Source organism: Streptopelia decaocto (assembly GCF_964273445.1).
Source record: "Streptopelia decaocto genome assembly, chromosome: 19".
NCBI lineage: Eukaryota > Metazoa > Chordata > Aves > Columbiformes > Columbidae > Streptopelia > Streptopelia decaocto.
Window position 1 is genome coordinate 5,163,885 of NC_138674.1, and position 23,223 is coordinate 5,187,107.

Consider the following 23,223-nt stretch of genomic DNA (forward strand, 5'->3'; position numbering starts at 1 on the left):
CCCTCCGTTCCCTCCATGCTTGCTTTCCTCTGCAAACCCGGCTGGGCTCTGAGCCCATGCCTGTAGGAGTTTTATCCCGGGTAAAATCACCCCATTTCCCCAGTTTCACCCATCTGGGCCTGGGACTGTGCTCCTGGTGATGGGGGATGCACCAGCCGCCCGCCCCGGTCCTGCTCCTCTGGCTGCCGGAGTCTCTTTGGATGTTTATTTTCTTTTCCATCTCTCCATGACCTTTTGCTCTGCATGCAAATCTCAGCCCTTCCCGGCGGCGAGTGACCCCGTCCTGCCTTCCCCCCACCCCCTGCACCCTGGGAACCCACCCGCCAAGGGGGATCTGGCACATTTGGGTGTCTGCACAGAGGAAAATCCCAGCCGTGGGGGGACACACGGTACAGGCAGTGGCACTGGCTGCATGTTGGTCTGGAGGTGATGAGGAGCTTGGAATGGGGATGGAAAACCCTGACCTTCCCCATGCCTGGACCTGAAACATCAGCGTAGCGATTTGCTTTGCTCTTTCTATCCCTCTCCCTCTATTAAGTGTCTAAATTTCCCCCCAGGTTGTGGGTGCCACTGGGTCTCTGTTGCCCCATCCGTCAGTGCGCAGGGGATGTGTCGCCAGCCACGGCTGGTGCTCACACACACCCACCTCGATCGTTCCCCAGCTCCTTGCTGGCGCTTGGAGAACAGAAAATACCTGTTTACAGTGAGTACGAGAGCAGAAAAGCTGCAAGTGAGGAGTCAGGCTCCCCCCCAAACTGGCTCAAAATTCAGCAGACTTGAAAAAACCCCTCGTGCTGGGTGCTCCCACCCCTGGGTGCTGCCCTGCCAGGATGCTCACGGCACTTTGAATGAGCCCCACGGAATCCCCTGACTCGGGGAGCTGGGGATTTCTGAGAAAAGCCAGGACAGAGATCCTTGCCATAGAAATGCTGTGTGAGCATCAGCACCTTCCTCTGACAACTGACAACCCCGTTCCCTCCAGACAAGTGTGTGGGGACCCAGGTTAGGGGGCTCTGCGCCCAGAACATCTCCCTGCAGCCAGGAGACCAAGTCCCACCATCCCTGGAACCCGCCATGGTGTGGTGCCTCTGTCCCTGCCCAGGGACAGTGCAGAGCTCAGGGCCTGTGCGGGGTTTGGTTCTGTGTCCCCTCAGCTTGGACCGCCAGGAAGCTCTGAGAACCAGGAAAGGCCAAGCAAGGTGGAAAAGCACAAAACTGCTCATTCCCAGACTTTTGGGAAAGAGCCGGCCTGAGCCTGGCCCTGCACGGTGAGCGGGCTCTGACCATGTCACCATCCCTCACCAATAAGGTACCTCCCAATAAGGTCCCCCTCAGAGACTTTATTGTGACCTTTCTGGACTTAAAAGGGGCCGATAAGAAAGATGGGGATAGACTTTTGTGCAGGGGCTGTTGCGACAGGACAAGGGGTGATGGTTTTAAACTAAAGGAGGGAGATTCAGGCTGGACATGAGGAAGAAATTGTTGTCCCTGAGGGTGGTGAGAGCCTGGCCCAGGTTGGCCAGAGAGGTGGTGGCTGAAGCATCCCTGGAGACATCCCAGGCCAGGCTGGACGGGGCTCTGAGCAACCTGAGCTGGTGCAGATGTCCCTGCTCATGGCAGGGGGGGCACTGGGGGAGCTGGGAAGGTCCCTCCAACCCAAACCATTCTGTGATTCTATGAAAGCCATCCCGGAGCTGCCCTGGCACTGCGATGGGACCCCATGGCCCCCCTGGGGTTGGGAGCAGGTGACCAGGGCGCAGGTTGGGGCGGCTGCAGCAGCCCGAGGGGACGGGGCACCACGCTCCCCAATTCCCACGCAGCCGGGCAATCTCCGGGAGGATCCGCGGTGCCTCCGGCCGTGGGCTGGGGATCAGGCTCCGGCTTGCGGAGCCAGGTGGCTCGAGGCGCTGGTGTCTGCGCTGCCTGTCGGGGCAGAGCCGTCCCTTCCCCTGCCTGCCGTCCCGCCTGCAAAGCCAGGCAGCGCTGCTCCGGGTCACCCGCCCACAAACCGCCATGGGAATCCCTGGGGACACGGGAGCAGCGGGATGGGTGACTGGCAAAGCTCGGGGTGCAGCGGGGGGCTTGGTGCCTGCCTGGGGGATGCTGCCAGATTTAGGGGGATGCCCACAACCAGTGAAGCTCTGTGCAGGATTTGTGCTCTCCCACACCCTGCAGGGTCCCACAAACCAAAGTAACACCAGGAGAAGCAGCAGAAGGTCTTGTTTGGGGACACTTTTTGTACAGGGAGTCAGGGTCCCCATTGCCTTCCCCAGAGTCCCCCATTAGCCCAAGGGCAGCCCAGGGCAGGACAATGTCCAGAAGCATGGTTGCGTCACCGTGCCATCCAGGTCCGGTGCCTGGAGGTGTCCCTGCTGCAGCAGCAGCTCTCCAGCCCCTTTTCAACGTGGGGGCTCCGGGGGAGCCTTATCCTCAGCCACATCCATCTGTCCCAGTGTCACTGGTGCTCAGGCAAAGCTTCTTCCAGGCTCAACCTCATCCATGCCATCCCCTGTCCTGCAGGAGAGGTGCAATAGTCCCCAACAGTCCACCAAGGTCCTGCCCTTGTCAGGTGAGGGATGATGGACCCCCAGGCAGGGATGTCACCTCCTGCCATGTCCAGAGCCCCAGCTGGTGGCCCTGACCGTGTCCTTTGCCCCGTCATGCTAAGGAGATGTGGCTGGACCCCTGCAGCTGTGCAGCCCAATTTCCGCGGTGCTTCTGTCCTGCCCCAGGACGCAGGGAGCCAGCGCCTGCACCAGCTTCCCTGGGGCCACCGTCCCCATCCCGGCTGCAGACAGCAGTGGCCTCACTTCCCCGCCGGGATGCCGTTCTCCCCACCACCTGCTGAGCCAAGGGCCATCTCCATCCTGCTCCTCGGATGTGGCGTGTCCATGGGCTGTCCCCCCGGGGCTGTGTCGAACTGCACCACTGCGGAGAGAAGGTGCGTGTTACCCCTCCTGGCCAGCGCTGGGACCTGGGGCAGGATCTGGCCCTGAGGGGAGCCAGGGAGCGGAGCCAGACACGGTCCTCACCGCCATCCCACGTGCCAGATGGCAAAGAGCCCCATGTCCCTCAGGGCCACCTTAGACATAGGGAGGTGTTAGAAAGACTCTGCAGGGATGCAGGGAGGTGACACCCAGCAGGGATGTGAAGGGCAGAGCCCAGCCAGCGCTGGGGGGACATGGGGCTGTCACTCTGCAGACCCTTCCCCACCCACAGGACCCCCTCTGTGGTTCCCATGGGGAGGCCAAACCACTTGGAGGTGGGACCCGACAGCTGTGGACCTCATTCTCTGGTGGGTCCCGCACCCTGCCCCACAGCACAGGGGGGTCTGGTACCTGCTCGGCAGCTGTGCCGGGCGCGCACGACCTGGATCGCCTGCTGGTTCTTGAAGCGGACGAGGCCCATGGTGATCTCAGCGTTCCAGCCCGGGTCCTCCTGGGCGCAGCGGAAGTCGATCTCGTGGCTGTCGTCCATCACCACCGTGAAGTAGATGTGCCGCTCCTTCCACTCCACGCACTCCACCGCCTTCATGCGGGAGAAGCTCAGCTCCTTGCGCCGCGAGCCCTTGGGCTCGAAGAGCTGCAGCCCCTTCTCCGTCAGCAGGCACCGCTTCTTCTTCCAGAGCTGCAGCAGCCCCCCGCTCCGCTTCTCCAGCACCCCCTCCCTCAGCACCTTCTCGGGGGTCATTGCAGCTCCTCGGCCCCCCGGGATGCTCAGCACCTCGTGTCGGCACAGTCGAGCATCACCCACGGGGGGATTTCCAGCCCCCCACGTCGGAGCTGAGCTCCTGGGGCCAGGAGCCCCACGGCAGCCGTGCTGCCCCTTGGCACTCGTCGCCGTCCGCACCCCAGCTCTCAGAGGGGGTGAGCAATGGGGTCCCCCATGCCGGCCGCCAGCGCTGCTGCCAGGGCTCTGCTCCCCGCTCTGCGCAGCGTGTGGGATCCCCGGCTCCGCGCGCCCCAGGAGCTGTCGCTACATGCCCGACTGCTCTCCCACTCGCATTCCTCCCCGCCTCGCCTGGCCCCTCCTGCCGCACAGGCAGCCTTCACGCCCAGGCGCAGCCCGGCCAGGCCCGGCACAGCCCCGCTTCACCGGGAGCCCGTTCGGGGAGCCCGCGGGCAGGCGCTGCCCCGGGGCCTGGCGTGAACAGGCAGCGTGTGGGCACAGGTCTGCACGGCGGCGGGGCCGGGACAGGCTCGGGGACTTGTGTACAGTGACCTGGGCACGGGTGCAGTGCCAGCTGTGGGGTTGCAGTGCCAGCTGTGGGGGCGGAGTGCCAGCTGTGGAGGGTGCAGTACCAGCTGTTGGGGTGCAGTGCCAGCTGTGGAATGTGTGGTGCCAGCTCTTGGGGGTGGATTTTCAGCTGTTGGGGTGCAGTGCCAGCTGTGGGGTGCATTTTCAGCTCTGTGGGTTGCAGTACCAGCTGTTTGGGTGCTGTGCCAGCTCTTAGGGGTGCACTGTCAGCTGTGGGAGGTGCAGTGCCAGCTGTGGGAGGTGCAGTGCCAGCTGGAATAGGGCTATAGGGTGCAGTGCTTGTGGGTAGCGGGCCTGTGGGGTGCAGCCCCCACCAGGCGCAGGGTTGTGGGGCGCAGTGTCCCTTGTAGATGGGTTGTTGGGTGCAGCCCCAGCTGGGATGGGGCCTCTGGGTGCAGTGCCAGCCAGGAAGGAGCTACAGGGTGCAGTGCCAGTTGGGGTGGGGGCTGAGGGTGCAGTGCCAGCCAGGAAGGCACTATGAGGTGCAGTTGTATCCAGGGCAGAAGGTTATGGGGTGCTGTGGCATGTGCTGTGTGTGCAGCACCAGCCGGGCAGAGGCTGTGGAGACCCCTGGGAGGGGGGACACGGGCAGGCAGGAGATGTCTGGCGACACCACTCCAGGGTGGTTGTGCAGGGTGCCCTGCAATGGGGACAGCCCTGGACACCCAGCACCCACGCAGCCCTCAGCACACAAAGCTCCCCTTCCCCAGATCCCCTGGGACAGGGATTTGAAGCCCCCAGCCTGTCCCACTGCAAGGACCAGCACCCCCCAGGCTCATGTGAGCTGTGCGGGGGGACACAGACCCAGCGCGGGACCAGGGCCGGGCAGCACAGCCCAGTCCTGCCCGAGTCCACCCTCCCCTGCAGCCACAGCCCGGCTCCTTTCCAGCCCGGCTCATTCGTGGGCACCGCAGCCTTGTCTGTTCCTGTGCCAGCGCCTGGCACCGCGGGTTCACCGTGCCGGGCTGCCGGCGGGGACATCTGGGGTGCTGACCATGGGGGTGATGGTCACAGCCTGCTGGGCAGCTGGATGTGCCCCTGGAGATGCTGAGCATGTGGGTCCCTTCACCCAGGTGTGGTCTGGAAGGGGAAAATCCCCTGAGGGACACGCTGGGGTGACTGGCTGGGTCCAGCAGCAGGTCGACCCACGGCTCCCTGGCTTGCAGCCACTCACTCCTCACATCCCCATGCTTGTGTCCCCACAGAGCCCCCCCGGTGCCCCCTGCTGAGCCCCAACCCCCCCATCATCCCCATCCCCGCTGGGGGCATCGCCTGCAGCCGGCATGGCCGGGGGGGCAAGTCTGCAGCGCTGATGAGATGCACCTAATTATCCCTCATTAAGAGGGCAGGGCAGCGGCTGCTGGAGCCAGGAACTGGTTCATGCTCCCTGGGGCCAACCTCGCCACGCTGGCACCAGGCCCGGCTGTCTCAGGAGACCCGGTTTCGTGATGTCGGGCGGCCCCGGCTGCCCCGCGGCCCTCACCGGCCCTGCGGCCAAAGGCAGCGCGGGCTGGCACAGCTGGGGGGGCTGGCACAGCTTGGGGGCTGGCACAGCTGGGGGGCTGGCACAGCTGGGGGGGCTGGCACAGCTGGGGGGGGCTGGCACAGCTGGGGGGGCTGGCACAGCTGGGGGGGGCTGGCACAGCCCGGAGGTCACCCCGAGCACCCTGGCATTTTAGAAGAGCAGAGCAGGTGTGTGGTTCCCCCCCACAAAAGAGCATCCAAGGCTGTTTTCCGACACACAGGTCAAGTTCAGTTCTAGGGATGCTGAGCCTTGGAAATTTTGGGTGAATAGTTTTGGGACTGTCACTCTGGGCTCTGGCCCAGTGAGCTGGGGTGTCCACAGGCACTTGTGGTTCACCAGCCAGCCCGATCTCCCTCCTCACCACTCAGCAGCTGCTGGGTTACACCCCCACAAAGAGTTCACGGCCAGCACGGGGAGGTGACAATGTGGCATCACCCACCACAAGATCCCCCGGCACCGCTGCCCATGGAGGTTCGGGGGGCTCCAGTCCCACCCTTTGTAAGGGGTCCCTGCAGGCTGCAGGTGCTCGGCCACTAATCGACCCCCTGGTTTGGCTGTTTCTGGGCAGGTTTGGGTCCCGCAGCCCTTTCCCGAGGCCTCCAGCCCCGAGCAGTGGCTGCTGGGTGCAACGCTGCTCTGCTGCCTCTAAAGGGAGTTGAACACTTGGGTGCAGGTGTCCAGAGTGTCCGTCTGTCTGGCGCCAGCCGCGCACGGGGAGCAGTAACCAGCAGAGGGTAGCAGATGGTCACAGCCGTCCCGCTGCCGTTTGGGCAGGGGGTGCCCCAAAAGCACCTCTAATTCCAGCCCAGCAGCTCATGCCCTCGGGCTGTGCAGCCCCAGCGGTGCCGGTCCTGGTGTCCCCACCGACAGCCTGTCTGTCACTCGGGTGAACAGTGCAGCTTCAGGGCAAGGTCCCTGCCCCAGGACACTGCTCGTGTTGTCACCTGGGGCCTTTGGGGCTGAAACCTCAGCAGAGACTCAGAGGCCTGGAGAAGAGAGGGCTTGGGGAGACCCAACTTCAGTTTTCCACTGCGTGGAGAAGGGAGACACAGAAGGGCACGGCAAAAGGACAAGAGACAACAGGCACAAGTGCCACAAGGGGAGCTCTGAAAGGAAAATGACCTTCCCTGGGTGTATGTGCTGTGACAAGACCTGCAGTGGTGGGCCCTCCATCCTTGGAGGGCTTCCAAAGCCGAGTGGACACCAGCAGGTGTGGCGCACCTGACCTTTGGAGCGAGCCCTGCGCAAGAGGAGGTTGGACTCAGACCTCTGTTGGGCCCTTACACCCTACGTCTTTCTGTGACCCCACAGAACCCAAATCCAGCGTTTTCTCCTGCCTTTGACCAGGTGTCCAGGAGCAAATGGCCCTCTGGGTTCCATCACCCTTGCGATACTTCCGTACCTCCCCTCTCTGTGACACAACCCCTACAAACTACGGGAAGAAGAGACTTCAGAAAACTGGTTCTTGCTTTATTGATTAAACAGCGTTGCCTGGGCACCTGTGGCACATCCAGCATCCACCTCCCACTCATGGAGAAGGCAGGTGGGTTCCTCACCCCCACACCTCGGGGGCCTCTGCCAGGTTTCGGTCTCCACACCAAGGTGGCACCTGAGCCCCAGGTGCTCCAGCTCCCGCCCCTCAGCCCCGGCCGCCTGCCCCAAGTGCCACCTGCTGTCACCTCACCAAACCCAACCACACACCCCACGGCAATGGGACCAGCTAGAATTTGGGTCCCAGGCTGGGAAACCTGGGGGAGGGATTTTTGGAGATGCTTGAAGAGCTTTCTCCCCACCTCAGTTTCAAAAACAAGGGTGTGATGAACAGGAGCAAAGCGTTTAAGTTGATAAAGGAGCCCAAGCCCTGTCCCTCAAAAGGATTTCTGCCTCTGTTGTGCTTCTCAAAACACTACCCGTCTCATTTACTCAACCACAATGTTTATAACTTAAAAAAATCCCCAAAAGTGAATTCCCCGTGGAGTTCATAACTCCAAGTTGCAGTGAGGCTGATCTTGTGGGTATGTCACGCCGGTCAAAGAGAGAATCACAGAAAGAAAGTGAAGAGTTTAGATGAAAACTAATTATATCTTGGAACTGACGGCTTAACGATCCACAATGCTGCAAAAATCCAGGGAGTAGGTGAAAAGCTGTTAATTATTCAGCACTGCCGGGCACGCCTGTTTGGAGACGCGCCACGGAGAAGCAGGGATAGGGGTTTCACAGGGCGTGCACACGTGTTGTGCTACCAACACACCCACGAAGGTCTGCGCTGGGCCTCCCAGCATCAGCTGCTGCTTTGGAAATGCTTTTGCAGTGCGGGAGAGCCCAATTCAGCGACCCGCAGGGCTCAGCTGGGCCACGTCACCCTGCATCGAGCAGCTCCTGCCTTCCTGCTTTAATTGCAAGACATAATTGGAAATATTTCCTGTCCTCCCTCTACCTCCTCACCTCCAGCTCTGGTCACCCAGCCCCAGATGGGGAATAAACTCTCCAGCAAGGCCAGGCATGGGTCAGCTTTGATGTTTATTGCTTGCTTGGTGGCACGGCATGGCACGGCATGGCACGGCATGGCACGGCATGGCCCGGCTGAGCTGGCATCCCGCCAGGACAGGCAACGCGGAGCAAAACATTTCGGGCCCACGGGCCTCGCTGCGGGTGGGTGCGAGCTGAGCTGTCTCCCCGCCAGCACCCGCACCGGCAGGACCCGGTGGGGACCACGCTGGGACTCCCCCAGCTTTGGGGTGCGCTGGGTCAGGGCGGGGAGCAAGGGGCTCGTGCTGGGAAGCAGCGGGTGGATACTGATGACGGTGGGGATGCTCACTGCGGGCGCAGGAAGCGTCGGGCAGCCCAGGCTGGTCTGGACTAGCCCAGGGCGAGCGGAAAGCCCAGCTCCTCCTGCCTCACTGCGAGTGGATCAGCGCCCCGGCACCCTGCCCAAAGCCAAAGCCCTTGGGACCGAAGTTCTTGGCGTAGCAACCTGCAGAGGATGGGAATGCAGAGATGGGTAAGGCCGGTAGCCAAACACAAGCGGGTCCTCCTCTCGAAGCAGGAGGACTTAAACAGGACAGGATTTGTCATATTTGTTGGGCAAAGAGGCCCCAGGTGTAGTAGGAAATCACCCCACTGGTGCAGCCACCACCTCCCCAAACCGTCGTCCCATCCAGGTTCCCTGCACAGGGGTTGCTCCCCCCGCCACCTCCACCCTTTGGAGTCCAGGACAAGCCGGCGGGGACGGGGACACTCACCTTTGCAGTAGATCTCCCCGTCTTTGTCTGCCAGGGTGGTGGACTCCAGGCTCTTGCCACACTTGGCGCAGCGGAAGCAGGACTTGTGCCAGGACTGCGGGACAGGAGCAGAGCCCGGTCAGACAACACCCAGGGATGCTCTGGCTACCAAACAGGGTCACTTTTCTGTTTCTGACCCAAAGCGCTTGGCAAAGAGGTCTGAATGGGATAAAAGTGTTTGCCTGGACAGAGCCGTCCCCCCAGCCCCGGGGGGAAGATACAGAGAGGGCACATCAGGTGTGGTCATGGCTCCCATGGCGATCTGGTTCCAGAGAGCTGTCACCATGATTCACAGAAGTCATTTGTATCACAATTTGTACAATAATTTGTACAATAATTTGTACAATAATTTGTGGGGAGCAATCACTCCCCTCTTTGGAGATTGTCCTCACTTGAGCAGCGTGATAAATCCCCTGAGTTATCCAGCTGAGACCCACAGCTGCCGTACGTTACCCTGGGGTGGCACCAGGGCTGGGACACCTGCCCCTCCACAGCTCCAGCTCCAAGGAAGGCAGCAAACAGACACTAAGAATGCAGAAATCAGCCAGGGTTTAAAAATAAAACTCCCCCCATGGCTCTGCCAGTCCCCTGGGGATAAATGAGCTCACAGCCTCCGAGCAAACCTCGAGTGGCCAGAGCTGCTCACGGAGGAATTTAAATAAACACTTTGGAAAACACAAAACCTTTTTTGGAAGAAAATGTGAAATTGGGGGGCTGGAGGAGGAGGTAGCAGATGGAGTCATCCAGCAAACATTAGTACATGGAATACATGCTCTGGAATCCTCCACGGGTTTGCTGGAGTGTAATTGCTTTGCCAGCTTTGGTTCCCCATAAACATCGAGGCCAGAAACGTAGGAAGCCCAGATTGTGACTTTAAGGGTAAGTTTTGTTTCTGACCCTGGGCTGACACTCCAAGTGTCCATCACAAACCCCTGCACTGCCAGCTGGGGCACAGGGATGCCAGGAGGCCCTTGCTGTGGACTGGATGCGTCTCCCCTTGCTCTGGGGACAGAGGACAAACAGAGAAGCCCCAGGGAGGGCAGAGCACAGAGGGGTCAGTGAGTGTCCCCATGTCACCGGGGAGGGTTTCCCAGCATGGCCATCCCATCCCCTGCGGCACAAAGCCAGGCCTAAGCCGCCGCCTTGGCCAGCTCTGCACCTGTACCCAACCTTGGAAGGGAGGTTGCTCCAGGGCAGGGACCTCAGCCAGGTTCCCAGGGCTGGCAGAGCAGAATATGTCCCTGTGCCCCACCGAGAGCTTCCCAGAGCTGGGTGAGGATGAGGCCACAGCTCGGGATGCAAAGGACCCTAGTGAGGTGATAAACTTGACACAGGATGTCCCAGGGCTGTTGCAGAACGTCCTTCCCACCTGGCCCTGAGCAGATCCTGTCCACCAGCAGAACAGCCCAGGAGAGAAGCACCGAGCGGGTGCCCACAGCTGCAACCCCGTGCCCTGTTCGTGGGCAGCACTGGCCACTGGAATCCATTTCCTGGCACAAACCCGGGCTGTGGCGTCCCAGCCCGCGGCACAGGGGCAGAGCCTCACTGGACGTTGCGCTTGTTCAGTTAGTGGTGGCGGTGGCCACGGCCCACATCGCTGCTCATCCTACCAACACATCTGGCACTGGGGACATCCACTGTGACCTCTGCTGAGCAGTGCTCCGAATATTTAATATAAAATGTATTTCTCTCCCATCTACAAATCTGCAAGAGCAATGCAGCCTGGAGAACCTGGTTTCCAGACATGCCAAGATCTCCTTTTGGTGCCAGACCTCCTGGTGACCATGGCCACCAGATCCCTAGTCCAGCCTGAACAGCCTGTGGGTCAGGTCCAGACCTTCTCTGAAGGTCTCCCTGCCACACAGCAACTCGTGGCATGTGTGTGTCCCATCCATCCATCCATCCATCCATCCATCCATCCATCCATCCCCATTCTTACCTTTCCAGCTCCAATCACCTTCTCAGCCGCATACACCGCTTGGCCACAGCGAGGGCACCCATCAGAACCCCCGACCTTCTGGGCCATTCGGGATGCGTTTGGGTTGGTGGGTCGGTGGGGCTGGCCCCTGTGGATGGGAAGGAGTTTGTGATTAGGGCTGCACAAGCAAGAGCTATGGAATCACAAATCCCAGTTTTGAAGGGCCTGGAGCTTTAGGCACAATGTGTTGAGCCGCACGGAAACTCCAGCCTCACGGCTGCGTGCTGGGAGGGGACGGGCAGCGTGCCCGGGCAATGGGGGCATGTCCCATCAAGCCCCATCCCACCCTGCCAAGAGGGTTCAGCGGGTTTCCCCCGAGGAGCAGAAAGGCAGAGCAGCCCACGGCGCTCTCCAGATTACACACCGCTCCAAGTTCAGCACAGGCTGCACATCCACGCATCAAAAGCATATAGATGTGGGGGAAAAGGTGCCCACAACAGGCATGGTTTTGAAAACAAGACTTAAACTCACTCTTCATATTTGATTCCCAGAGACTCGCCCTTGTCTGTGCTGAGGGTCCCAGCTCCCAGCCCGTAGCCGTAGCCCTTGGGGCCGTACTTCTTGCCGTAGCACGACTTGCAGTAGATCTCGTCTCCATGCACAGCAACAGTGGTGCTGTCCAGGTTCTTCTTACAGACCACTGGAAAAGAGAGGAGGGCGGTGCCATTAGCCTGCTCATCCAGAGCCTGCTAATTAGGTGCAGAAAACAAGTCCTCACAAGGAGAGCACAGCTCAGCTTTCAAGGAGTAGGAAACCCCAGCCGAGGTCAGTGCTGAAGGGAGCGCATGCAAAACAGCCAGAGATAAGGATCACAACAAGAACATTGTCTGGCTTTAAAAGGAAGCAACCACCAAAGCTACAGGGTAAGCTCTTGATGCACTTAAACCAGAGGGGGGTTGACATTTCCCTACAAGTCACCGCGGGGTTGGCAGGGATGGACGTCCTGCCCCACCGCAGCTCTGCCACATCCCAGCCCGCTGCAAATCGCAGCAACAGGCGCTGGGGGAAAGTAACGCAAGCAAATATATTTTGCTTTGTGTTTAACTAAAAGCAGAGCTGCAGCCATCACCACAGTAAGTCTTTGGCACGGTACGCTATTGTGCACAGTTGCCTCTCCAGACCCTGAGACCACGATGGAAGGGTTTGTGTTAACACGTCGCCCCGGTCCGAGCCACAACCAGGGATCAGTATGGGACGTCAGGTGGGACAGGAGGAGCCAGCAGCCACGCTCAGGGTCACAGCTCAGCCCAGCCAGAGCTTTGAGCTTGGTGCTGGGCTCAGCCCACACAGACTCTGCTCCCGAGTTTAGGTTTGCCCAACCCCTGTCCCAGCTCTGATCTCAGCCTTCACGTTGGCTTCCAAACCCTTCCTGGAACACATCACCCAGTAGGCCGGGGCGGGAGGCAAACAGCACCCAACCGGGCTCGCAGTGATCTGCTGTGTTTACCTGCCCGGTGCAGCATCCAGACGCCCGGGGCAGAGTCCGCAGCGCTGGCAGCCGGCCCCAAAACAGATCCTGTTACAGCAGCCACACAGCCTTCCCCATCCCGCTTACACGCCTTAAATGTCAAGGCTTCCAGCGGCATGCTGGCCTCTTGGCCAGCAGAAACGTTTCTTGGCCTTTACCAATATCACAGGAATGCAAACAGAGCAGAGCTCGGCTCCCAGCAGCGCAAACCGCGGCGCTGAGCGCAGGGTGAGATGCAGCTTTCCTCGGCACAATTACTAAATATGGTGCTTCTCCTCCGGGGCCGCAGAAAACCCCGTGTGCTGCTGCTGGGAGGAGGTGGGAAGGGAAACATCTCCTGCCATCTAAGAAGGGTCTGGAAGGGTCCTCTCCCATCCCACCCCAGCAGGAGCTGGGGATGGAGCATCCTCGTTGATGAAGACCAGCTCTGGTTAACTGGTCCCAGAGCTGCCAAGCTCCTGGGCTGGTGTTGGGGTGTCTCTGAGTTACCTGGAGCTCATGGGGAGCAACGTTGCATCCAGACCCTCCAGGAGGGGAATTTGGGCACTTTTACTGGCACATTGAAAGAGCTTTGTCCTAGCGGTGGGAGGGACTGATCTCATTGGCGTCTGTCTCTCCCACCGTGTTGGTGGATTTAGAGCTCTAAGCAAAGCTCTCCCAGTCCCTCATGTGTACCAGCCACAGGCGCTTTGAGAGGCGGCAGAAAACATTCTTTCCTGGTCTGCTTCCTAGAAATCAACCCCCAGCTCCTGGCTTTCTGCATTGCAGAAATTCCAGCGCACCGCACTCATCGGGTTAAGGACCCTTTGTTTTTCTAAGAGCAGGGAGTTGCTCCACAAAACAATTCGACAAGAGCTGCTGCCACTTGCAGAGGCCAAACACTCTCACTGCAGCACATTTCCACCCTGTACTATCAGCTCAGTTGGATCGATGCCACCGAGTCAATCACCAAGTCACTCCCTGAGCCGATCTCTGGTTCTGATGCACTGCGGTAGGTTTGGCTCCTTTTTTGATTATTTTTATGGCAGATCAGGTTGAAGTATTTGTTTTTTCTTCCCTAAAGATAATGGCTTCGGGTTCCCTGATGAGGCCCAAACGCAGCACTGGGGAACAGACTGGGAATGCTGGATTTGGGTGCAGCTCAGCATCACCTGCAGCTGGATGGGCAGGACACTGGGGTGCGTATGGAGTCTGTCCATCCGCAAGGCACAGGGACAGGAGCGCTGGCTGCTGTCGGCTCTGGAGCACTCCCTGGGGACCTGCTGCCATGAGGGGACACTGGGTGACCTTCTTCCCCATATTGGCCTTCCCAAAGCAAGGCCTTTTGCCTGATTTCATGGTGCCAGCATCGCACAGCTTTCCCAAGAAGTCCCGCTGTGTGCACGGGGTCACAGGGAAGGGCAGATGTGGTGCAATAACATCTTTACACCCACACTGAGGTTTTCCACCAACATGGACTCAGACAGCAAAAGCCACTGGTGGGAGAGAGATGAGGGTAACATAGAATCATGGAATCATTTTGGTTGGAAAGACCCTCAAGATCATCGAGTCCAACCGTTCCCCCAGCCCTGGCACTGCCCCATGTCCTGAGAACCTCATGTCCGTCTGTCCAGCCCTCCAGGGATGGTGACTCCAGCACTGCCCTGGGCAGCCTGTTCCAATGCCCCACAGCCCTTTGGGGAAGAAATTGTTCCCCACATCCAACCTCAACCTCCCCTGGCGCAACTTGAGGCCGTTTCCTCTGCTCCTGGCGCTTGTTCCTGGGGAGCAGAGCCCGACCCCCCTGGCTCCAAGCTCCTTTCAGGCAGTTCAGAGATCAGAAGGTCTCCCCTCAGCTCCTGTTCTCCAGCTGAACCCCCCAGCTCCCTCAGCCGCTCCCATCACACTTGTGCTCCAGCCCTTTCACGTTCCCACCCTCCTTATCTGAGGCTGCAGCAGAAACACAACTTCCCGCTGCAGAGAGCGGCTGCCGGAAGGACACAACAGCCTGCCAACCCCTGCCCGCCTGGGAAAACCTCTCTGCAACTCCCTTTCTTAGTCCTCTCCAGCCAAAATGAGCTTTCCAGCCTGGAAACTCCCACATTCAAGAGCTACCGGTGACGCCGGCCACTCTTCCTGCCGCACAGGGAGCAACAGCCTCTCTCTTGCACATCTGCATCCAGCTGTGCATGCCGTGTCCCAGGCAGACTGGCCAAGAATATCCAGTATCCATGCCAGGTGGACACAGCAGCATGGCAGGGATCGGCCCCATGGGGACACTGGTATTTCCCTGCTGGAATAAGCCTCCTGGATGAGTTCTAGCTGTGTGCCTGTTTATAGAGCCCAGCTCTGCTCGCTGCCCATGTGGGAAAGATCCCATCTGTGCTCCCTGCTGCAACGGGACGGTGACACGGGGAACAGGGTACAGGGACGGGCTGAGAAAATGCTGAACCTCAGTGAGGCTCTGCTGCAAAGACAGCTCTGAAGACACACTTAGAATCATAGAATTATAGGACAGTTTGGGTTGGAAGGACCTTCCCAGCTCCCCCAGTGCCCCCCCTGCCATGAGCAGGGACATCTGCACCAGCTCAGGTTGCTCAGAGCCACATCCAGCCTGGTCTGGGATGTCCCCAGGGATGGGGCATCCACCACCTGTTCCAGTCTGTGTCAGATGCCATGGGCTGATGAGCCATCAGTGGACACAAACATGCACGTTCCTGGTTGCACACGGGAATCACTAGTTCTGTTATGTGACAGTCTTCGAGGGCAGGGGACAGAAATCTGGCAAAACACAGGCTGAGGACAGTGGTCATCTTTTTGTTCAAAGGTCCTGAGCCCCCCTGGATGGATCCCCCAGGTTTGAGGAGCTGCTCTCAGCACGGTGACACTCCCCATGGTGACCTGTCCCTCACTGCTGCCCTGTTGTCCCCAAGGGCAGGGGAAGGGTGTCTGGGGACCCGCAGCATGAACCCAAGAGTACCTGCAGGGTCTGCAGAGGAAGGGACATCTGCACTGAGTCAACCCCCAGCCAGATCCTGTCCTCCTGCTCCTCCCTGGAGGTGACACTTGGGTCTAAACACACAACAGTAGCAGATTTCCAGGCAGGCTGGGGGGGATGCTTTATCACTTCACAGTAAGCTTTCCATCAGCAGAAGGGCCAGGACAGGACCACATCTTCCTCCCATCATCTCCTGGGACACAGGGACAGATCCCACGCCAGTGCCCAAGGCCAAATCACCTTTTCAGTGTGGCAAAGCCACTTAGAAGACTAAAGCTGGCGTCACCCCAGTGCAGGGCATGGGACATGCACCTCCTGCTGCCACTGTTTGGAGAGTCCCTGTCTCATGCTCTAATCTCGAACATCTGGAGACAGACTAAAGGGCTCAGCCTCGCCTCTCCCCGTGTAGGGACAGCCCCAGGCTTTGCGTGGGTGCTGGCTGAGGTCAGCCCTGACAGCCTGGATGGCCCCTGATGTCCTGGGATGCTCTGTCTTCCTTCAGCAGAACTAACCACCAAGTCTGGAGAACAGCAGAAAGCCTGCCACACAGCTCCCGCAGCCGGGCTGCTCGGAGAGAAACCCTAATGAGCTTTTCCACGGCCCATAAACAGGACATGACGGGGGCGGAGAGCCAGGAAGCGGGTAGGGAGGGGGGCGAAGGAAGAGCTGGTACTCACTGCACAAGAAGCAGGACTTGTGGAAGCTGCCGCCTTCACATTGCACCTCCTCGGCGAAGTACACGGCCTTCTGGCACACTCCACACTTCTTTCCTCCTCCCCAGTTCGGCATCCTGCGGCAGAAGCACAGGCAGAGGCAGCGTCAGGGCGGGACGGCAGGGACAGGGATGGGGCAGAGATGGGACAGGGATGGGGCAGGGATGGGGCAGAGATGGGACAGGGATGGGGCATGGATGGGGCAGAGATGGGGCAGAGATGGGGCAGGGACGGGGCAGGGACGGGGCAGGGACGGGGCAGGGACGGGGCAGCCACCAGCAGTGCTCCAGCAGCTGTTCCATATCCGCACACATGGAGACCACCCACGGATGTTTGCTGTTTGCACAGATGCACCAAGCTGCTAATTAGCAGGACTTGGGATGCCCACGGGACCCACGGTGACAGCACCCAGCAGTATTCGCTGCCTCCACTGGTCCTGCCAGGCAGGAGCAGCAGAAATTCCCCTGTCCTGGGAGCCGTGGGGCCTCACAACCCCTTTCTGTGCCAGGAAAAGGGAGGAAGCGGGACAATGATGGGAGACTGCACTCGCAGAGGTACCCAGGGCACCGGCACCTCGTTAGGTCACAGCCCTGCTATTACCCCTCGCCAGGGCCCAGGGTGACCGACCCTTGGTGCTGTAGAGTGTCCAGCTTGTCCCCGTGGCTGGAAACACAGCTTCTTCTCCCCCAACACCTCTTCCATTTCTGCCACCACAGGGCAGGGGTAGAGTTCAGGTCGCACAAAGAGCAGGAGCTGACCCCTGATGGCACCAAACCCAGCGGGCTCTGGCACCATGTCCCCAAAGCACCTGGAGCCACTGCCTTCCCCCTGTGCTCGGGCACCTCCAAATCCTCCAGGACCATGGGAAATCAGCAGCCCCAGGGACATGGGCTCACGTGCAGGGCAAGCACCTGAGCGCCAGCCTCAGCCACCACGCAGCTCCTTGGCACAATACAAATGCCTCTGTTTCTCTCTCCTCTTTCCTGAAAGGTATCCGGTGAGACACTATCAAGAGGCCCCTTGATGTGCAAATTTGCAGATAACCCCAAAATACTGTGAGCAGCTAACGCAAGTGGCAGAACTCCAACCCAGAGGGGCCTCGATGCTTTTGAACACGGGGCCAACACAAACCTCGAGATATGCAAACAACAAAGTCCTACAAGGAGATGGCGAGGGAGGCAAGCTGGCTGAGTGCGGCCAAGAGGAGGATCAAACGGCAACCTGGGGCTGCACACAGGGCACAGCCTTTGCGCCCACTCCTTGCAGCAGCTCCGAATCTCCAGGTCACCGCAGGCAGCTGAAGCCCCATCTCTGGGTCTCCAACCTGCTGACCTCCCTGGTAGGGAACTGGGGAGAGGGACGTTGCCCCCTGCACACTGGGGAGGCCAAACCTCGAATCCTGGGAGCAGTTTTGGGTCCCTCACACCAAGAAAGGCCTTGAGGTGCTGGAGCGAGTGGAGAGAAGGGAATGGAGCTGGTGAGGGGCTGGAGCACAAGTGTGATGGGAGCGGCTGAGGGAGCTGGGGGTTCAGCTGGAGAACAGGAGCTGAGGGGAGACCTTCTGATCTCTGAACGGCCTGAAAGGAGCTTGGAGCCAGGGGGGGTCGGGCTCTGCTCCCCAGGAACAAGCGCCAGGAGCAGAGGAAACGGCCTCAAGTTGCGCCAGGGGAGGTTGAGGTTGGATCTGGGAACAATTTCTTCCCCAAAGGGCTGTGGGGCATTGGAACAGGCTGCCCAGGGCAGTGCTGGAGTCACCATCCCTGGAGGGCTGGACAGATGGACATGAGGTTCTCAGGACATGGGGCAGGGACAGGGGTGGGGAATGGTTGGACTCAATGATTTAATCGTTTCTCCCAACCAAAACAATTCTCTGAGTCCGCAGGAGGACTGGGGGCTGTATAAACATCAAACAGAGAGATGCAGGAGGATGAAGCGCTGCAAACCCTCTGCTCTCAGGAACAGCAAGATCTCTGTACCCACCAGTGCAGGGGAAAGTCGAGCTTTTCCCTGTGTAAGAGTATTTTGCCAGGCAATAGAAAAGAAATTGATCTCAACCAGGTTCTAACAGCCGGCAGGGCTGTGCAGAGGCTCTGGAGCTGTAGCTCAGCTGCTGGACACACGGAAGGTCTCAGCCAGGACAGACAGACAGCGCTGGGGAGGGAGCAGGAGCGGGGCCAGTGGGGCGGCTGTGCTGGCTCCAGGGACCCGAGGAGCGTGTTCGGGGTGTGATCGTAGCAGCCGGGAAGTCTCTTTTCCAAACACCCTGCAGCTGGGCTTCCCACCATCGCACAACCCGTGCCAAATCCCTCCCTTCCCGCCTGGCCCTTCCAGTCCCAGCCTTTGTGTTGCCTTAAAAGGCCACAAAGTGTTTCTCTCCAGAGCCTGTTTTTTCCCCCGGCACCAGGAGAAGGGCCAGACCTGGTTCAGGAGTTTCCTTGGAGGGCAGAAACATCCAGCAGCATCCTCCTGCCAGCGAGGTGCCTGTACCCGCATAGCGGGGAGCCCTGGTCCCTTTTGCCCTCGTGCCCACCTGTCTCAGCACCCTCATCAGGAACAACACCATTTCTCTGGGTCCTCCATCCCTTTCCAAACCCGACAGCCGGCAGACCCCATCTCTGGGAGCCGCCAGCCCTGATTTTGGGGGACAGCCCCATGCAGGCAGCTCCCAGCCTCGGTACTGCTGCCAAATAGCGGGTTCATCTGCCCAAACCGAGACACCAGCAGCGGGGACACCTTCCTCTGAGCTGCCTGTGAGTCTGCGGGGGAGAAAAGGCACTTCTGGGTGAGGCTCAGCTGATGTTTGCCACAAAAGGATTCAAGTCCTTTTGCTGCTTCTTTCCCTCCATCCAGCATGGGAAGGTTGCAGGTGCCTCCACACAGTTTAAACACCACCACTGTGATTTTGGCAGGTGACACCCACCCGGCAACCCCAGCAAAGCCCCATCCCAGCCAGACCTCCTGGCACACGCCAGGATGGATTTTCTGTGGGGAGAGACCATGAAAATGAGTTTTGTTCGGGCCTGTGATTGCTCACAGCCGGGCACGGAGAAAGCCTGAGATAAGAGTTAAGTTGCAGTGAATTTCCTCTTAGTCCACAACATCCACAGGCACGTGCTGGGAGCCCGGCACCCCACATGAAAGCCCAAAAAGCGGTTTATGCTACAGGTCAGTATTAGCAGGAAAAAGAATAATAATAGGAGCATCCTGCTCATGGAGCCCAGGACCTGCACCAGCAAAATCCTTACAATAGCCATCTGTACAGCCCCATCATCCCTGTTTCCTAATTAATGACTGCGTTAAGATATGTCAGAGGGCTTGCAACCCTTTCAGCATTTTTCAGAGTACTTTGCACCACGGAGCTGAGCACTATATTCTGTCCAATTGCAACACGTAACTGACCACAGTCGCACTTCTCCAAATCACTATGAGACCCGTGCAGAATGAGGAACAGGAGGTGACTGTCCTGGAGCCAAAGATCTCACTGAGCACAGGCAAGAGGGACACCCAGGGCTGCTAAAACCAGGATTATTTTCCTCCCTCCTGCAGTTCCATATCTCGTGTACCACAACATGGCAGCAAACACAAGCAGAGCCCTGCAGAGCGCATCGTCCGTGCCAAGCACAGCTCAGCCCCGGAGACGGTCCCTCATCTGCTCTGGGTAACGCAAGAGGCTTTAAAAACCAAGATACCATCCTTTCCTCAACAGCTGTGCTGCTGGGAAGCACAGACACAAGCGAGGCTTGTGCAGAACCACACAAGTCTGATGTTTTTTGGAGATTAACTCTAATTTCTGTGTCTGATGCTTGACTTTGCAGCAGCACAGTTCACCAGGTCAAACGCAAGCTATGGACTCAGGCGCGTTTCAGACGGGCTTGTGTGGCACCAGTTTGGGATGCAGTCTGAGCTGCACTAAACAACCAGACACAAACCGGTATGGAACCAGTACATCCTGTAATTCACTGCAGAGCAACCCCTTTGTGCTTGGAGGACACCACTGAGGAACAGGAGACTCATCCTGGCCCATGTAAAAGGTTTGCTTTGCAATGAGAGTGTTAATACAAATGGAAGGCAGAAAAGCACCATCAGCACTGCACAAAATTAACTCCTAATGATGTTCACAGCAGTCCATACATGGCCTGGCAAAGGGGCAAGTCAAAGGGAAGGAAGCCACGGTAGCAGCCCCAAGCCCTGGGGTCTGGTTCCCACCTTCCAGCTCAGCGAGCGGCTGGCACAGCTGTGAAATGAGCAGAATTTGGATAAGGAGGCACTTGCACACATGAGGCGTGTGGGCAGAACAGAGAGGAACAAGCTCGTGGAGATACATGGAACACCAGGTGGGAAATCATGGGGACAGAGCATCAGGGGGTCAGCACCAGTAACCGCAATCAGGCCCATGGGGGACTCTGCCCCACACGGCACCTGTCATGGAGCAGCTTTCACATCACCTGGGCACAAGTGGAAATAACCCTATGAGAGGCAAGTTAGAACTGTCCTCTGTCCCCCTGCTGGGTGGAGCAGTGACATGAGGAGACTCTGGGCTGCCAACAGCATAAATGACAATAAACAAAGGCCATTTGTGAAATGGTGGTATCAAACTGGTGAGCACTGGGACGTGGCAGAGCACTGGGCATCACCATGGGGAAACGACAGAACTGACCCAGGGGACGCAGCTGCATCAGAGCAAACATCTCTGAGCGCTTCGCCAAGAGATGAGGGGAGAAAGTCAGGAGGGTCCGAGGTCCCGAGTGATCCTCGCACACAGCTGGTCTACTCTGCGGTTCCCAAAGCAACAGTCAGATGTTGCTTCTGCTGCCGGCGCTCAGGCAGCCCCAGGTTTGCTGTGGGAGCCCCAGGTTGGCTGTGGGAGCCCCAGGTTGGCTGTGGGAGCCCCAGGTTGGCGGTGGGAGCCCCAGGTTGGCTGTGGGAGCCCCAGGTTGGCTGTGGGAGCCCCAGGTTGGCGGTGGGAGCCCCAGGTTGGCTGTGGGAGCCCCAGGTTTGCTGTGGGAGCCCCAGGTTGGCTGTGGGAGCCCCAGGTTGGCGGTGGGAGCCCCAGGTTGGCTGTGGGAGCCCCAGGTTGGCGGTGGCAGCCCTGTGCGGAGCCACCGGCCGGACACGGCTCTCCGTGAGCGCTCACAACCGCGACGTGCCCATGGACCAGCACACCGCTGCCTGCTGGCCACACCGCTCCCAGCTTTGCTTACAAAAGCAACTTAAAAATTTCCTAACACAACTGGGTTCCTCAGAGAAAATCCCAGTTTTATCCTGAACAATAGCCAAAAGCATTTGCAGGTATGCTAAGAAAAGCTACTGACTCCTGCAGGAATCAAAATCTAACCGAGGTCTTTAGCTTTTCCAAAGCGCTTAGTTCCCCCCATCAGTCAGATCCTTGTCATTTTGTCCCTCCCAGGAGCAGGGAGCCGAGCTGAGCCGCTCCAGAGGGTTCAGACATTGATATCCTGAACAGAGAGGCTCCGGAGAGCGGCTGCGAGCCTGAGGCTGGACAGCCGGTGCCCAGTGACCCCCGGCAGCGGTGACGGTGACAAACACTGGGCTAGGGGTGGTCACAGACACCACAACACCTTTCCAACCTCCCCACCAAGAGCTAGAAGAGCCAGGAGGTGCCACGTCCAAAGTCAGTCTCACACCTAGTACTACTTTAGCACTCGCACCTTCTCACCTAGTCCATCCTGCGCTGTATCTAATACTGCGACTTGGGAGCTCCCGGTATTTTTGCCAAGTGCTAATTAACACCCCTCCTACGCGCTGGCCCCGCTGCCGGCTCTGATGTTTGGAAAGCGGCACCTGAAGCTGCGCTGGAGCGTGTGCTCTGCCAGGTCCTCAGCGATGCAAATCTCTGCAAAGCTACATCAGTCCACGCCAGCGGGGAGGATCGAGCCGGCTCCCTGTCCCCGGGTATAAGCTTTTTTCAGGCTGCAGAGTAAAGCGACAGCAAGGAGACCGGGAACGAGGACTTTGCTCACAGCGCAGCCTGAGACCACAACCCTGAAATTTCCCTTTGCAAAAAGTGAACAGGAACGCTTAGCGGAGGGTTAACATTAACCGCAGCAGAAAGTTCGGCATCCCGGTGGGAAGCGACCACGCGGCGTCGGTGCCCGTTCTCCACCAGGTTAGGAAAGTTCACCCGATCTGATGCAACAGCCTTGGCTTCCGCATCTGGCGTCATGTGCACGGCCGCTCACGCCGCTTCGTGCCTCAGTGGGCCCCCCCGCACCCAGCGCAGGGGCGCACGGCGGGTCTGTGCCCCTGCTCCGGCCCCCAGCCCCACATCTCCCCCAGCTGAGGTGCCGGGGGGCACAGCCGGAGGGGCTGCGGTGTGCCCGGGGAGGGCTGGCCCTGGGGGTGCAGCATCCCGGGGGGATGCCGAGCTGTCCCCGGGCCGGGAGGAGCGGCAGCCCCGGAGGTTCCGGGGCCACCCGCGGGTCGGGGGCTCCGATAGCAGGGCGCGGGGCCGCCCCCGGTCCGCACCTACCTGCAGCGGGGCTGGGCTGGGCTGAGCCGGGTCGGTGTTCGGAGCGGGGCTGGGGCCGGAGGCCGCTCGGGGGCTTTTGTCGGCGGCGGGAGAAGGCGGGTCTGGGGCGGCGGTTTGCGCTCGGCGCCGGCACGGCCTGATGTCACCGCGGCCGCCGCCCCGAGGGCCCGGCGGAGGAGGGCACGGGCGGGCCGCCCCGCCACCGGGGACACCAGCCCCGCCACCGGGGACACCAGCCCCGGGCCCCGCCACCGGGGACCCCTCACCACCGGGGACTCCCCACCACCGGGGACCCGCACCCCCGGGCCCCGCCACCGGGGATCCCCAGCCCCACGGCCCGGCAGCCCCGGCCCCACGCCCTTGGGGATCCCCCCACATCCCACCCCCATGGGAGGGATGAACCCTTCGGGGTCCCTAAATCCCGCGGGCTGGCTGCCAAGCAAGTGTGCCAGCAGGGATACCCATCAGATATTTAGGTCAGTATTTAGTTGTGCTGGATGTTTTTCTCTGAAAGAAAAGTTGTGACAGGAGGTG

At 59.6% G+C, this 23,223-nt stretch overlaps 2 protein-coding genes across 2 annotated transcripts; both read right to left on the minus strand.

The window, feature by feature from the left end:
- Positions 1–2,806: 2,806 nt before the first annotated feature.
- PHLDA3 (pleckstrin homology like domain family A member 3) lies at positions 2,807–3,690 on the minus strand (the record flags this gene model as incomplete). Its single annotated transcript, XM_082069229.1, has 2 exons — positions 2,807–2,928; positions 3,339–3,690. 2 exons carry the CDS (start codon positions 3,688–3,690, stop codon positions 2,807–2,809), a joined length of 474 nt encoding a protein of 157 aa, XP_081925355.1.
- Positions 3,691–8,284: 4,594 nt separating this feature from the next.
- Positions 8,285–22,846, minus strand: CSRP1 (cysteine and glycine rich protein 1). Its single transcript, XM_082069267.1, has 6 exons — positions 22,690–22,846; positions 16,164–16,276; positions 11,513–11,681; positions 11,003–11,129; positions 9,025–9,118; positions 8,285–8,756 (listed from the first exon to the last, which is right to left on the minus strand). The coding sequence occupies exons 2-6, from the start codon at positions 16,273–16,275 to the stop codon at positions 8,680–8,682; spliced, it is 579 nt and encodes a 192-aa protein (XP_081925393.1). The 5' UTR covers position 16,276; positions 22,690–22,846; the 3' UTR covers positions 8,285–8,679.
- Positions 22,847–23,223: the final 377 nt, after the last annotated feature.

What these genes read in the sequence shown, in the direction of transcription:
- CSRP1 (XM_082069267.1), bottom strand. Translation starts at nt 16,275, where the DNA reads ATGCCGAACTGGGGAGGAGGAAAGAAGTGTGGAGTGTGCCAGAAGGCC. An exon ending in CAAGTCCTGCTTCTTGTGCA is followed by an intron (nt 11,682 to 16,163) that starts GTGAGTACCAGC and finishes TCTCTTTTCCAG; the next exon opens with TGGTCTGTAAGAAGAACCTG. An exon ending in CGGGGAGATCTACTGCAAAG is followed by an intron (nt 8,757 to 9,024) that starts GTGAGTGTCCCC and finishes CATCCTCTGCAG; the next exon opens with GTTGCTACGCCAAGAACTTC.